The following is a 15,384-nucleotide window of genomic DNA, read 5'->3' on the forward strand; positions in this document are numbered from 1 at the left end:
CCATGTAATTAAGTTGAGAAACGCTGGTTCAGAACAACGTGAGGCACATATGGGTTACTATTTTTAAAAGCTGGATTTTAATTCTAAATGGAATTCAGTAAATGTTTCTTCCTTCTTTCTTATTCTTGGATGCTAGCAGGACATTTTCCTCAGAATTGTAAAGCAGGTCTGACTAGTCGCAAGCCATTTGCTATTGGTTGTTTTCCTGTTCTGAAGTCTAGTCCCTTCCCCAAGACTCTGAGGTTTAGATCAGAGTGCAGGGCTTATCTTTAGGTCCATGGCTCCCCATGTCTTCAAAATGAGTTTTCCCTTGATTAAGGTGAAAGTAGAAATGAGGGAGGAGATGCATTCAGGTCTTGCTTCAGCTACACTCACACAACACTGCTTCAAGACCACAAACTTATATGTGCTACTATTTGAATGTGAAGAAAAGTTTTATTCAAAGAAAACACAACCGCAGATTCTACATTTAAAGCTAGACAACTTATTTATATGAAAAATCTCTGTAGGCCAAGTTTTGGTGTCATTCTCTCACGTCCACAACTTTAGGTACAGTTTTTTTTTTTTTTTTTCCCTGCCACAGTATAACATGGTCTGCAAGTCTGGGTAATGAAGGGGTATGCTGTTTGTAGAGAATATGAAATAATAATACATTATAATAAATACATTAAATGCATTTTGTCATAGGAATAAAACAAATGTTGATATGCAGGGGCTGGGAAGAGCCATAGTCAAGAGCAAAGAGGAAACTCGGTGTAATAACAGAAAAGTGAATTCTCAGGTAGGCACTGCAGCTTAAAGTGGCAGAATATTCCAGGTGCCGCCCAACTCATAGTGCCATGGGGTTAACTGACAGCTAACCCTTTAATCACTTACACTTTTTGGCTAAAGTCTTTGAGAGATATACCCCAAGAGAAGACATCTCTTTATAACTCCATATATATTTAAGGATTGGATTTTGAGGGGGTCCAAATTTGCAGGAATATAACTTTCATAAAGCAAACATTGGCCATGTATTGTCAGTTTGCCACAATCCTTTGGACAATGTACCTTCTTAGTTGTTTTAAAAAATACTAGTTTAATTCTGTGAGAGAACACAGATACAAGTTTTCACATAAACAAACCAAAACATGGACAAAGGGAACATAATGTGAAATCCTAACAGGGGTCCTCTGGGTGAAATTCATCATGAAAAATTATTTGGGTGCCATCACATTTTTTCAAAATTGTGAAGCATAATGTCTTTAGATGGTACTTCCTGTCTCTCACACCCTTCCTTGCCTGCCCCTTGGAGGCATTTATGGACATATCCTTCCTAAAAATTGCTGCTAATCAGAGGCTTCTGTTCTTTCCAGATGATTATAACATTCTGTGAGAAAACTTCCCGTTCCAGTGATAATTTTAGCCAATGAGTGATCTTTCAGGATTCTCTCCTCATTGTGTATGTGTGCTTTTTTTTTTTTTCTCTTTCATAAGCTCCTCTTGAGTTAATTTGTGGCCCAGTCTGCACATTCTCTCAAATCTCATGAGTGGCATGTCAGGGAGGCAGCCATCTGCCTTATCTTGGATTAAATCTCCTTATCAACCAGGAGCAGATGGCGGCCATATTGTTGTCTACCTAGTCACGCACAAAGAGGCTAGGTATTGCAGATTTAATTCAAACAAGCAAGCAAGCAAACAAACAACTCTTTTCTACAAGTCTTCAACTTCAGTAATACAGAAAATCAGGAAAACCTTCATCCTTTCTTCCTCCCCAACTCCCAGAGACAGAAGCAGGGTCTGACCTTCAAAGATATACTGGAACTTGTGCTGCTGAAGGCTGGCACTCATGGCTTCTTCAATGGCGCTGATATCTTTGTTGAGCTTCACCACTAGGGGGTCATAATCCATACTTTCCACATTAGCCACAATGGCATAGTTTCCCTCCTTTGCAAGAGGGATGAGATAGTGGAAACAGTGAACCCTGAAAAAGAGAGAGATGGGGAGAGCAGTTACTAATAAATCTTTCCAGGGAGGGCAATGATCTTGGGACACAGCACCAAACTAACTAATAAATTATCATTAATAAATGTAAGACTAGCGATGATAGCCAACGCTTAACTCTGTACTCTATTTGTGCCAGACACTATGCTCTACACTTAATATGAAGCAGCTGTGGCCTTGTATGTTTTAATGTAAACACCCTCCCCTCTTTTAACCAGAAAGCCATCTTAGTTATTCTGTAGAACAACTGAGTGATCTGGGGCAAGCTGGCTGCTATGATCATTGCTTGTTTAATCCATACAGTGTTGGTAAGGAGTTCCAAAATTCTTTTCAATGCCAGGGTTGTAGGCATAGTGTGAAAAGCATTGTAATTTTCAACAGATATTGTTGCAATGAAGATGAGAGGCAGAGTTTACAGATCTTAAAAGTGTAAGGAGACTACTTTGGCTTCAGTCACCAGCTGTATAACTTTAGGCAAGTTACTTTATTTCTCTATCCCTCAGTTTCCTTATCCATTAAATGGGGGTGAAAACAACAGCTGCCTCATAGGGTGCCAATACTTACTACGCACGCCATTTGTGCCAGACACTGCTATACATAACACTGCTACTACTACATATTAAGTGTTATGTATAGCAGTGTCTGGCACAAATGGCATGCGTAGTAAGTATTGGCTGTCATCACTAGTCTTATATTTATTAATGATAATGTATTAGTTACGTAAATCACGTACGGAACCTCTATGAATTTGTAAGAAATTGTGCTAGGCCCTGGAAATATAAGACAGTTTGTATCCTTAAAGACCCACAGCCTAGTGGGGCAGATTAAGAAAATGACTAAAAGAGAACAGCATCTCACTCCAAGCACATCTACACAGTGTCCCATGGAAACGTGCCACAGGGTATCAGGAAAGGGTCCTGACGGAAGGTGATGTTTGAGTCTCACAGAATATATCTGACAGCTTGAGGAAGGAGGGCATTTCTGTGTGAAAATGGCCTGTGTCAGTCTGGTCACACACAATTCTCAGGTTCTTTTTGGCAGATATTAGTAGCTGCTGAAGAAGTCTGAGGTGGGTATGGATTGGCTGCACCAACACAGCCTTTTAAAGTTGTAATCAGAGTGTGTTTCAGTCCAAATTCTGCCCTACATGCAGGTATTTATTTTGAATCCCCCACCCTAGTAAAAAGAAAAAAAAAAAAATCCCAAACCAACAGTATTCCGTGGCAGGCAGAGTTCAAACAGCCTATTCTGTACGCCCAGTCTAGTCCTAACTCTGTCATTTTAGGTGCTCTGTCTGACCTTGCATGGAAGGTTCACTGGAGGTAAGACATGATGACATAATCCAGGGTCCACGTTCTGTTACCTTTACAGTTGGCATCAAGTAATAAGAAATATTCCTAAATGAATGGCTGCAAAAGCCTAGGGCATTATTATCTCTAATGATGCGACCACGCTTTGCCTGTCATCTTTCTTTACTTATAGTCAGGTTTATTGAGAAATAATTTACAAACAGTAAAACTCCCCCCTTTTAGTGTACAGTTCTATTAGGTTTAACAAACATGTACAATTGTATAACCACCACCAGAACCAAATTATAGAACACAAACATCTCCTCCAAAGTTCTCTGTGTCCCTTTATAGTCAATCCCTACTCAACTCCCGAGCCTTTGGCAACCACTGATCTATTTTTCTGCCTCTAAAGTTGTCTTTTCCAGGATGCCATATAAATGGAATCATACAGTATGTAGCCTTTTGAGTTCGGCTTTTTCACTTAGCACAAAGCATTTGAGATTCATCTATGTTGTTCACTACTTTTTATTGCTGGGTAGCCTTCCACTGAATTGGATGTCCCACAGATTTTCTATTCACTCACTGATATTTAGATTCTTTCCAGATTTAGGTGGTTGTGGATAAAGCTACTTCATGTACACATTTTTGTGTGCATATAACTTCGCATTTATTTCTCTTGGATAAATACCTAGAAGTGAGACTGCTGGATCATATGGTAAGCGTATGTTTACTTTTGTAAGAAACTACCAAATTGCTTTCCAAAGGAGCTGTGCCATTTTGCTTTCTTACTGGCAGGATACAAAAGTTCCAGTTGTTCCACATCTTCATCAGTACTTGGTGTTATCAGTTTTAAAGAAAAATTTTTGGTCATCCTAATAGATGTAGAGCAGTATCTCACTGTGGTTTTAATTTGCATTTTCCTAATGACGAATGATGTTGAGTATATTCTCACGTGCTTATTTTCTGTACATATATCTTTGATGAAATATCTGTTCAAATCATTTGCCCTGTTTTAAAAATTCGGTTTTTTGTTTTCTTAAGTTTTGAGAGTTCATTATATATTCTGGGTACAAGTCCTTTATCAGATATGCATTTTGCAAATATTTTCTCCTGGTCTTTTGCTTGTATTTTAATCTTGACAATGTCTATCAAAAATGGTTTTAATTTTGATGAAGTTCAATTTATAACTTTTTTCTTTTGGATGGTACTTTCAGTGTCATATTTCAGAAATCTCTGCCTACATAAAATGATAAAAATTTTTTCCTATGTTTTCTTCTAGAAGTTTTAGAGTTTTAGATTTTACATTTAGTTGAATGATCCATTTTAAGCTAACTTTTATATGGGATGTGTTATATTCTTAAAAGCAGTTCATCCAAGAGAATCCAAATATCTTGACTACTGCTCATTTTTACTGATAGATGCTCATCTTAACAGTTGCTAATTAACTAATAACTAATTTCACCAATAAAAACCCATTCTGACATTCATGTACTAATTGGCACAAATGTATAATTTTGATAAGAATACCAGTAATGGTACTGGTTGCAGCCTCCCCTGGAACGTGATCTTTCTGACAGAATGAAAGTTGACCAACTCTGGAATGGGATTCATGACTAGGGCACTGATTGCTACTGTGGTTGAAATTTAAATAAAGTTTAAATTTTATTTTTAACTTTATTTTCAAAGAAGTTGAATAAAATTAAAGCATCTACGCTAAAGTATTTTTCAAGTAAATGACAGATATTATGACTCCAGGCAATGAGAAGACCATGTAAAATAGCATGAGACTATAAATGCAGGATGTTCTGAGGACTGGTGAGTAGCTCTTTTCAGATGCACACAGATCCGACATTACAGGCATGCCACGAGCTTGGGGAGATGGGCACAGGCCAGGTCAGCACAGGCTCTGAAGGCCATGTAGGGAATCAGGCCTTTATCCTAGAAGCCACAGGGAGCCTTAGGGGGATTTTAAGAGGTGAATAATATAATCAGACCTAAGCTTTGGCAAGATCACTCTGGCACAGTATATGAGTGGATTAATAGCAGAGAATGGAAGCAACTGGAAGTAGAGTGACTAGTTAGGAAATTCTTAGGAACTGGAGGTGAGAGCTTATGAGATCCTGAAGCTATTGGGAGAGAAGACATATAACCTTTCTTTAAGGTATTATCTTCTTCCCAAGTGATTAGAGATTTAAAAAAAAAAAAATTAAAATAGTCATCAGCTAATGCCAAATTCAAATCAAGTATTTTTTAAAATTTAAATTCTGGCCTGTTGTTGCTGACCTTAGTATGACTTTGACATTAATGTATTCTGCAAACACTGCTGATTACACAGTGGGGTGGATGATTTTCAGAGAGTGCACACTTAGGATCCTAACAGTGATAGACAGTAGCTGTTGAACCTACTTAGAGCCCTCCTGATGGTGAGAAAAATCAGCTGATAAAGGTGACATTCTTGGCATCTTGGACTCAAATGGCAACTTCATTTTCTTCTTCTAAAGTTCAAATAGAAAAAACAAACCTCAACAGTTTTTAATGGGCTCACCATGTCTTTCGTCTCTTGGGGGTACCATTCGCTTTATGCTTTGTACTGTGGAAAGGGGCTGCCTGGTGGTTAAAATGTGAACCACAATGACACAGGTAAAATGTCAAACACTCCTTAGATAGATCCTTCAACACAGACTGCGTGGGATTTGAAAACAGTTTTTTGGTTTGAACTTTAATAATGTCAAAGAAAAATATGGGCTATGGATATAAAGATATTTTGGGGAACAAGACCAGTTTTTGGCATCTGAAGTTGTTCTGGACTTTTTGCTGGCATATCCCATTACTTTTCTCCATGAATTTTTTTCTTCTATCTGTACTCTTATCTCAGTGATTTCTTGGCTAAAAATGCCAGACACAGGAGCTAACTAGCCACTTTTTCACCACAACAGCTGCTGGACAACTGGGCCTAAGCTCTAATTCCCTTTTTACAGCAGGATGGGAACAAAACAAACATTAGTTGATGAGAATGATGTTGGCCACACAGCCTCTGTACCTCTTAAGATAATTCAGTGGACTTACAAGTGCACTACTGTGTAAAAACAGAAACTGCAAACCAATTCGTTTTCTTTAAAGACAACAGGTTTTGTTTGATAAAGTAGCACTTACTTTATCTGAGTTTGGTTTCAAACCAGCTAATTCTTAATCACATGTTTACTGAGCACCTAATATACAGCATGATATTAGGTTTCGGGGCCAGCCATCACAATGAACAAGCCACACCTGGAAGAGCTGTTTGATGGTCTCGTCCACAGTCATGCCCCCAGAGCACTTAGCAGACAGCTCTATTCTAGCGTTATTATGCTAGAGTGGCATGAAATCTGTCTTATTCATTTTGTATCATCACTGTGCAAACTGAAAAAAATTGTTAACATGACCAGGACACAGTAAGTGTGTCTACATTCACTATCCAAGCCTTATGTGGTGTATTCTGCTAGTTGTATGTACCTTACTTTAAAAGGAACAAAGACGAAATGAAGCATACTTACAAGAAAGCAACCTGAGTGTTGGAACCATGCTATACGAGGAAGTGAGGAAATTTAATTTAAAAAAATCCCATGTTTTGTGTTCTGAGTTAAATTCAAGGAAAGATAATTCTACATCCAGGGCTCTAAAATTCAGTCTTTTAAAATATTCATTCTTAAAATGACGTTTTCTGTTTTAGACTAATGTTGAAGAAGATATAGCAACTGGTGTTATAGCACTGTATAGTTTCTTGTAAATTAATGACTAAAGCATGTTCAGTATTAAGAAGAGTATTGCCAAGATGTATCAAAAGGGCAGAAATAGGGGTTAAGGACTTCAAAGATCTTACTCAAATGTGTTGCAAATATCCCACTTGGAATTAACTACACATAAGTAGACAATTCTGAATGTAGAACACATATAAGCACACAATCAATAGTATAAATTCCAGGAGTTGTGATAGTAACTAATTTGGTATTCCCTTGTTTTCCTTTGTAACTCAGGTAACAGCAGCACTAGAATATTACTTGGTGTTTTTCATTTCCTTCCATCTATTGCATATATTTATTCACAGAAAACACCTGATTTATTTCACTGTCCACTTGTAAATAAAGAGATATCAAATCTGAAAATTATTTTAAAACAAATCAGAAAATATATAGAAAGAGCTTTATTTCTGGACAGATTAATGTGAGAAATAACATCAGGAATAAAGCTGAGTAGCAGATTCTAAATCTGCAATGTTAACTTCTCTTGTTCCACTCACAAGGCTCTCACAAGCAATAAGGAGGTAACTCACTGGGCAATGGTAATGAAGAAGGATAAGAAGCAAGCAGCACACACAAGGAGTCACCCTGGAAAGAAATCCAAGTTCTAACTGGAGTCCAAACATATTCCCAAGGGTCACCTATCAAACAAAGTCCTATTTACATTTTTAAACCCTAAATCTAGTAAAGACTTCAAATGAAAAGAAAAATAGTCTATCAATGTTAATCATGTTCCAAAGCAATACAGAACAGAATGTGTTACCACACCATGCACTTTCTGGTCCTGATGTTTGGACATTGCTACCTAGTTGTTTAGTAAGCATCTCAAGCTGAACGTCTCTACATGGCAGGCTTGATTGCCGCCCTTCTCCTCAACCCTTCTCCTCCCTCAGTCTTTCTCGCCTCAGTTAATGGCACCAGCATCCACACAGTTGCTCTGGCCCCAAACTAGTGGTTTTCCTTGAGTGTTTCCTCTCATTGCACCAGCCCCTGTTTCCAATACAATCTATCAACACACTTCATTAGCTCTACCTTCAGCATGTGTCCCAAATCCTACACTTCTCATACCTCCACCTCTGTCACCTTGATGCTCAGAGCTGGTCTCAACTGGTCACCCTGCTTCCATTCGTATTTTTCCCTGCAATCCCTTTTCCATACAACAGCCAGAGTGACCTTTAAAAAATGCTAATTAATTGGTATCTCTCCCTTTCTTAAAACCCTTCCATGGCTTCTGTGACATCTGAATGATTCACTTGGTCTGTAAGACCCTGTAATGTGTCAGGCTTCATGACTCCACAGGACTGGGCTCTAGCCTGTCTCCTGTGTCTTAGTTTTTCAGTCCTCCCCACCCAGCTTGTTCATCAGCCTACAAGCATTATCAGCCTCCTCTCTGCTCTTAAAACCGCCAAGCTTGATTTTTGTCTCAAGACCTTTGTTAGTGTGCCTCCCTCTGTCTGAAACTCTCTTCCTCCGGGTCTTTGCACAGATGGATCATTCTTGTTACTTTGTCACATTTCTTTTGACCATTTTATCTTAAAGAAAAAAATCCCATTCCTAGTCAGCCCCAGCCACTCTTGGCAACTGCCCAGTATGCTAGTACTGGGTACATGTAGCTACCAGTCACTTAAAATGGCCAGTCCACATTGTGATGTGCTGTAAGTATAAATGGGCACTTTGAAAAGTTTAGTGCAAAGGAAAACGCTGAATACCTCAATCACTTCTGTTGATTGCCTATTGAAATGCTGTTTTAGATATACTGGGTTAACTAAAATATATTAGTGTAATTCTTTTACCTCTTTCCCTCTACTTTTTCCAACGTGACTCCCTTCTTGACTAGCAGAGCACTTTATTAAAAATATCAATCACAATAAAGTCACCACAATAGCAAAGCTACCATATTTTGAGCACTTACTTTTTGTCTGGCATTGTGTTAATTATTATTCCATTTATAAAATCTCTATAAGTTAGAAACTACCATTTCCATTTTTAAAATAAGGAAACCGTGGTTTGTAAAGTTAATTAACTGGCCAATGATTGCCTAGCCAGTTGATAGTGACATTCCAATCCAGGTGACCTGATTTCATAGACCATGCCAGCTCTGAATTACCATACTCACAATACACAGTGCACTCAAATAGTCACTGAATACGGCTAAAAATAACTTTCAGCGTAAAAAGGGATAATATCAATAATATGAGCCAGAAATTATGGCGATACTCCCTGGAAATAAGTAAGTGATTTATGAACCATAGTGCATTCAAATTGCAAGGTCCTGGGCTTGGCTGTATCATACCTCACTTCCAGATGTAAGACCAGCAAGCAGCGGTCAGCCATATCCTGGAACGATTTGGCCAGCTCACTGAGAGTCTGCATGATCTGCTCTGACACTGGGGGAAGATCCGTGTTCGTGTGGCTGTCTTGAGCAGGAGAAAGCACTGAAAGGTAAGGATAAAACACCAGTCATTTCATTACATGCCTACAGATTTTTTTGAAATGACATTATTTTGCTGTTCATCTTGTTGTTTTTACTAGTTTGGGTAACACTAGTGTTGGCAGCATTAGAAGTCCAAGACATGATAGACTGTTTCTATATTTGATTACACATAGAAGCTCAGTGGCTTATCTTGAATCAACTCATAGAATAATATTTGGGTTGGTGCAAAAGTAATTGCGGCTTTTGCCATTACTTTCAATGGCAAAAACCCTAATTACTTTTGCACCAACCTACAGAAAGAGAACCTCAGAGCTGGAAGAGGCCTTCACTATCATGTGGCCCAACCACCTGCTCTGTGCCGCCATCTTCTGTGCACCTCAAGTGGCTGTCCACATTCTGGTTGCACACTTACACAAACGCTGGTGAAAGGAAACTTAATACCTTTCGAGGCAGCCTGTTCCATCTCCGAAAGATTTGACCATCTTACATCAAGCCAATATCTGCCTCCATTAACTTCTAATCATTGGCTCTAATTTTACCTAACTTTGCAATCCCACATGTGTCAGTACTACAAGTATTGAAGATACCTCTTTTGGCTTCCTTGAAGTCTTCCCTTTTGTAGGTGGAATGTCCACAGGTCTTTACCCATTCTTCTAATGATTGAATTAAATCATTTTATAATTCTCAAAATTTACCTACCAAAACATTCGAATTTTCCTGTATTTCCCTTGAAATGCAGAACTCAGGACAAAACAGAATAAACACTACAGAAAGGGCTGACTAGTCTAGACAGAATGATCAATTCCCTTTTTCTAGATGCCATGATGCTTTACCCCTCCCTAAATTCTGGGAGGTGGAAGTGGTAGTGTGCTATATTCCACTTCAACTCATATACAGCTTATGGCCAACTAAGAGTCCTAAAAAGGTCTTTCTGGAAAATTTGATAAAGTTACCTTCTATATATTTCCAAACCAATTTATTAAAATATTTAGCACCACTTAGACATTTTCTTCAAAGAAATGCTGAACACAAATAAAAAACATTTGTTTATCTCTAAACTTATATTGTATCCCCATTTCCCCACAATTTCTCAAAGATTACCAACCAACAATTTGGTAATCTCATTCAAAGGTTTTCTTAGCTCTCTAGAGCCTCAAAGTTTGGCTTTAAGTCCTGGCTCCAACATTTCCTTTATGTGACCAAGAGCTAATTCTTCAAATTTTCTCTGCCTTATTATTTTATTTTGTAAAGTGAGGGTAATAGTATCTATATCATGGGGTTAAATGAATTAATGTAGGTGAAACACTTAGAATAACAACATATAAAACTTAATATAAGCAAGAAACATAAGCAATTATTCTTCTTCTTTAGCAAGTGATTTTTTCAGGTTAGGTCTTTGATTTATTATAGCAACAGTAGACTTACAAAATAATTCCATCCATCCTTATTCAATTGCTGATATGTTTTGCTTTTCTGTATGAAAATCCTTCTCTTTTTCAGAGAGTCCTTTGGAAGAAAGAGGTGCTCTGGACTTAGGGAACATGGGAATTGGTGAGACATCACTAACTCAGAAGGTCATTCACCTTATAGGGTAGAGAGCCAATGTCTTGCTGTAGTGTGTAGTGTCAACACGTATGACCTTTCAGCACTGTATCCGTTCCTAAACTTTGCTAAGTCCAGAAAACGGCTTGGATAGACAATCCAGGCTTATAATATGTAAGGCTAAGTTCTCCTCTGTGGAACCAGATTGTAATAAGTAAAAATAACATGGCAAACATAAAAAAAAAAAAAAAAGAACGTTGTACAAGGGAACTGATGGGTGAGGAGGAAAGGAATGTAGCAATGCAGATTTTAAATTATTGCCAGCCTTGGTATCATTCTAGATGTTTACTGACTTGATCTGCTGAAGCCTAGATGTATGACATTGCATCTCTTCTCTAACGTTAGCATTAGTCATGTTGTTTGATCGCAAGGCAAGATCACTGCTTTTGCAATGTTTTCATGGAACAGGCTAGAGGAAAGCAACTATACAACTGTAATATTTAAAAACATTTTAGGGCTTTTCAGTCTTTCAATTCCTCTATGGGGTGATAGTGACTGTAGCATGGAGAGTTATCTTATATCAATGAGAAGAGGCAGAAATTGGACTTTGAAGTCTCACTCCTAGTCTGAGGTCCAAAGATATACTAATTGACCAAATTCCATCAAAGGCATTCTGGACAAATCCCGCCAAGAAACTTTAAAAATTCCCCTTTCCTATTTTATAAATACATAATTTTATCATGTGGCAATTAACCACTATCAGATTACAAATTAAGAAATATCTCAGTTGAAAGTCTATGGCAGATTAGCTGCTGAGGTAAAACTTAGAATGAGTGAGGTAAAAAGTAGTTTCAGGTAACAGCACACTACATTTCACTTGACTGTCATCTGTGGCAAAAATATAACATTTTATTAAAGCAACATGAAAAATTATGCCCAGAGCTCTACTAGAAAGCTGGCTTGTGAGCTCCTCAGGGCTTACTGAAATTTACACAGTTTTCTTAACAAGAAGGAATATACTGAGCAAAGAAATACTAAGCATGGCAAACAAAGACAACACAAAAGCCATTAACTGGATCTTCAGTGTCAAATGAAAATCTATAAAAAAGCAATGTTAACACAATCTGCTTGGGAGGTTACAGTTAAGGTATGAGATTACTAGACACACACACACACATACACACACACACACACCCTCATACATACCCTTTAAGAGGCTACATTGTATATTTATCTCCAGTATTGCTCTTCATATCAGCAGAGACCACACATATTAGACTTTAAATATGTTAGTGCTTGATCACTTTATGAAGATATGCACTTTGAGCTGTTTTCCTAATACTAAGGATGGGTGACATCAGATCATTCTTAGTATCTTTGTTCCTCCTATGACCACTGCATAAAGCATGCCATCTTTTATTTTTATTTTAGTTTACTTTAAGTTCTGGGATACATGTGCTGAACGTGCAGGTTTGTTACATAGGTATACATGTGCCATGGTGGTTTGTTGCACCTATCAACCCGTCATCTAGATTTTAAGCCTCCACATACATTAGGTATTTCTCCCAATGCTCTCCCTTCCCTTGCCCTCCTCCCCTCGACAGGCATGGCACATATACGCCACAGAATACTATGCAGCCATAAAAAAGAATGAGTTCATGTCTTTTGCAGGGACATCAACGAAGCTGGAAACCATCATCCTCAGCAAACTAACACAGTAATATAAAACCAAATACCTCATGTTCTCACTCATAAGTGGGAGTTGAACAATGAGAACACATGGACACAGGGAGGGGAACATCATAAAGCATGCATCTTTAAGTCACCTAGTTAGCTGTTTGTGGCAGGATGATTGTGGCTTTCTGTACTACATAAACATTATTCCATAAAAGGAAGCCGAACATTGGTCTTTGGAGCAGACATTGCTTTTTTGGTGAACCAGCAGCTACTTCCAATTTCATTCTCTCCCTTACTCACTCCACTACAGATTCTGGAAAGCTAAATATTTGTAATCCCAGCCCTGTTTGTTGCTAGAGGTGGCCATGTATCAGTCTGTCCACTGGACCCCTAAGTAGAGTCTTTTGTGGCTATCGGGAAGTCTTTTGTTTTCCCCGATTAAAAGGAGAATTGAGGCTGGTGCCACCACTTGCTCCCACTTTCCCCACTTTTCTGATTTGATTGAAGTACCTGAAGTTGCATCATCTTGCTATTGAGAGGAAAAGACCAAGAATCAGAGAGGTGCTGGACTAAGTATTGTTGAACCATTGGCCAAAAGAAGCTATTGCTTGACTTCAGACTTTTTGCTATATTAGAAAAACAAACACCTCTTTAAGTCACTGCAAATAAAAAAAAAATTAATAACTTGCTGCCAAATTAAATCCTGTTTTCAGCCTCTGAAATTTTAAATTCTAATATCATATTCTCAGATCAAAAACTTTTCTTCTTTCAACTCTCTCCCACCCTGATTTCCATTATAACTTTAATGCTGTAATCCCCTCATTTTCTCCTGGTAGAAAAAGTCCCTCTTAGGACCCTCAGCATGGATTGCATGGTTGATCCCCTGAGCTACTCTTTGACCATAAACCTCAACTCCCTTGAATACTTTTCTTTCACTATAATTGCCCTAAAACTCACGTAACATTGAGTCAATTCTACAACTCATCATTTGACAGGAAAACAAAATAACATATTGTTCACTGATACCAAAACTAGACAAAGCGAAACAACAAAAAAGAAAACTACAGGCTGATATCCCTGATGAATATGAATGCAAAAATCCTCAACAAAGTGCTAGCAAATAGAATTTGACAACACATTAAAAATATCATTCACAGTGATCAAGTGGGATTCATCCCAGGGATGAAAAGACGGTTCAACATATGCAAATCAATAAATGTGATATATCAACAGAATAAAGGACAAAAATCATATGATCATTTCAACAGATGCCAGAAAAAGCTCTTGATAAAATTCAACATCCCTTCATGATCAAAACTCTCAAGAAACTGGGTATAGAAGGAACATAACTCAACATGATAAAGGCCATCTATGACAGGCCCAGAGCTAGTATCATACTGAATGGGGAAAAATTGAAAGCCCTACACTAAGTTCTGGAATAAGACAATGATGCCCACTTTCACCACTTTTATTCAACAAAGTACTGGAATCCTAGCTAGAGCAATTAGGTAAGATAAAGAAAAGAAACGGCATCCAAGCTGGAAGGGAAGAAATCAAATTATCCTTGTTTGCAAATGACATGATCTTATATTTAGAAAATTCTAAAGACTCCACCCAAAAACTCTTAGGACTCGTAAATGAATTTAGTACAGTTGCAGGATACAAAATCCACATACAAAAATCAGGCCGGGCACGGCGGCCCATGCCTGGAATCCCAGCACTTTGGGAGCCTAAGGCGCGCAGATCACTTGAGACCAGGGGTTAGAGACCAACCTGGCTAACAAGGTGAAACACTGTCTTTACTAAAAATACAAAAAATTATCCAGGCATGGTGGCGGGTGCCTGTAATCTCAGCTACTCAGGAGGCTGAGGTGGGAGGATCACTTGAGCCTGGGAGGCAGAGGTTGCGGTGAGCCAAGATTGCATCACTGCATTCCAGCCTGGGCAACAGCGCTAGACCCTGTATCAAAAAAACAAAACAAAACAAAAATCCAGTAGCACTTCTAGATGCTAACAGCAATTGATCCACCAAAGAAATCAAGAAAAAAATCCAATTTACAATAAGAAAAACTTAGGAATAAATTTAATCAAAGTAAAAGACATCTACAAGGAAAACTATAAAACACTGATGAAAGAAATTGAAGACACACACACAAAATGGAAAGATATCCACACTCCTGGATTGAAATAATATTATTGAAATGTCTGTAGTACCCAAAGCAACCTACAGATTCAATGTGATCCCTATCAAAATACCAATGACATTCTTCACAGAAATAGAAAGAAAAAATCCTAAAATTCAAATGGAACCACAAATAACCCAGAATAGTTAAAGCAATCCTGAGCAAAAAGAAGAAAGCTGAAGGCATCACACTACTTCGATTTCAAATTGCACTACAAAGCTATGGTAACCCAAAGAACATGGTATTGGCATAAAAAACAGACACACAGACCAATGAAACAGAATAAAGAACCCAGAAATAAACTCACACACTTAAGAGCCAATTCATTTTGACAAAGGCACCAAGAACACACACTGGGGAAAAGACAGTTTCTTTAATAAATGGCACTGGGAAAACTGGCTATCTGTATGCCTAAGAATGAAACTAGATGCTCATTTTTTAATATATTAAAAAAATCAACTGAAAATGGATTAAGGATTTAAATGTAAGACCTAAAAACT

The 15,384-nt window shown here is 38.0% G+C and overlaps 1 protein-coding gene across 1 annotated transcript in view; it reads right to left on the reverse strand.

Annotated features, from left to right (window-relative positions):
* Positions 1 to 15,384, reverse strand: part of EXOC4 (exocyst complex component 4) — a 167,634-nt gene that overhangs the window by 60,894 nt on the left and 91,356 nt on the right. The window contains exons 4-5 of the mRNA XM_017852933.1: positions 9,342 to 9,483; positions 1,785 to 1,963 (exon numbers count right to left, since the gene is read on the reverse strand). Of these exons, the coding sequence (XP_017708422.1) occupies positions 1,785 to 1,963; positions 9,342 to 9,483 (321 nt within the window). The remainder of the gene's footprint in view (positions 1 to 1,784; positions 1,964 to 9,341; positions 9,484 to 15,384) is intronic.

The sequence above is a fragment of the Rhinopithecus bieti genome, unplaced genomic scaffold, assembly GCF_001698545.2.
Source record: "Rhinopithecus bieti isolate Rb0 unplaced genomic scaffold, ASM169854v2 scaffold_35569, whole genome shotgun sequence".
NCBI classification, from domain to species: domain Eukaryota; kingdom Metazoa; phylum Chordata; class Mammalia; order Primates; family Cercopithecidae; genus Rhinopithecus; species Rhinopithecus bieti.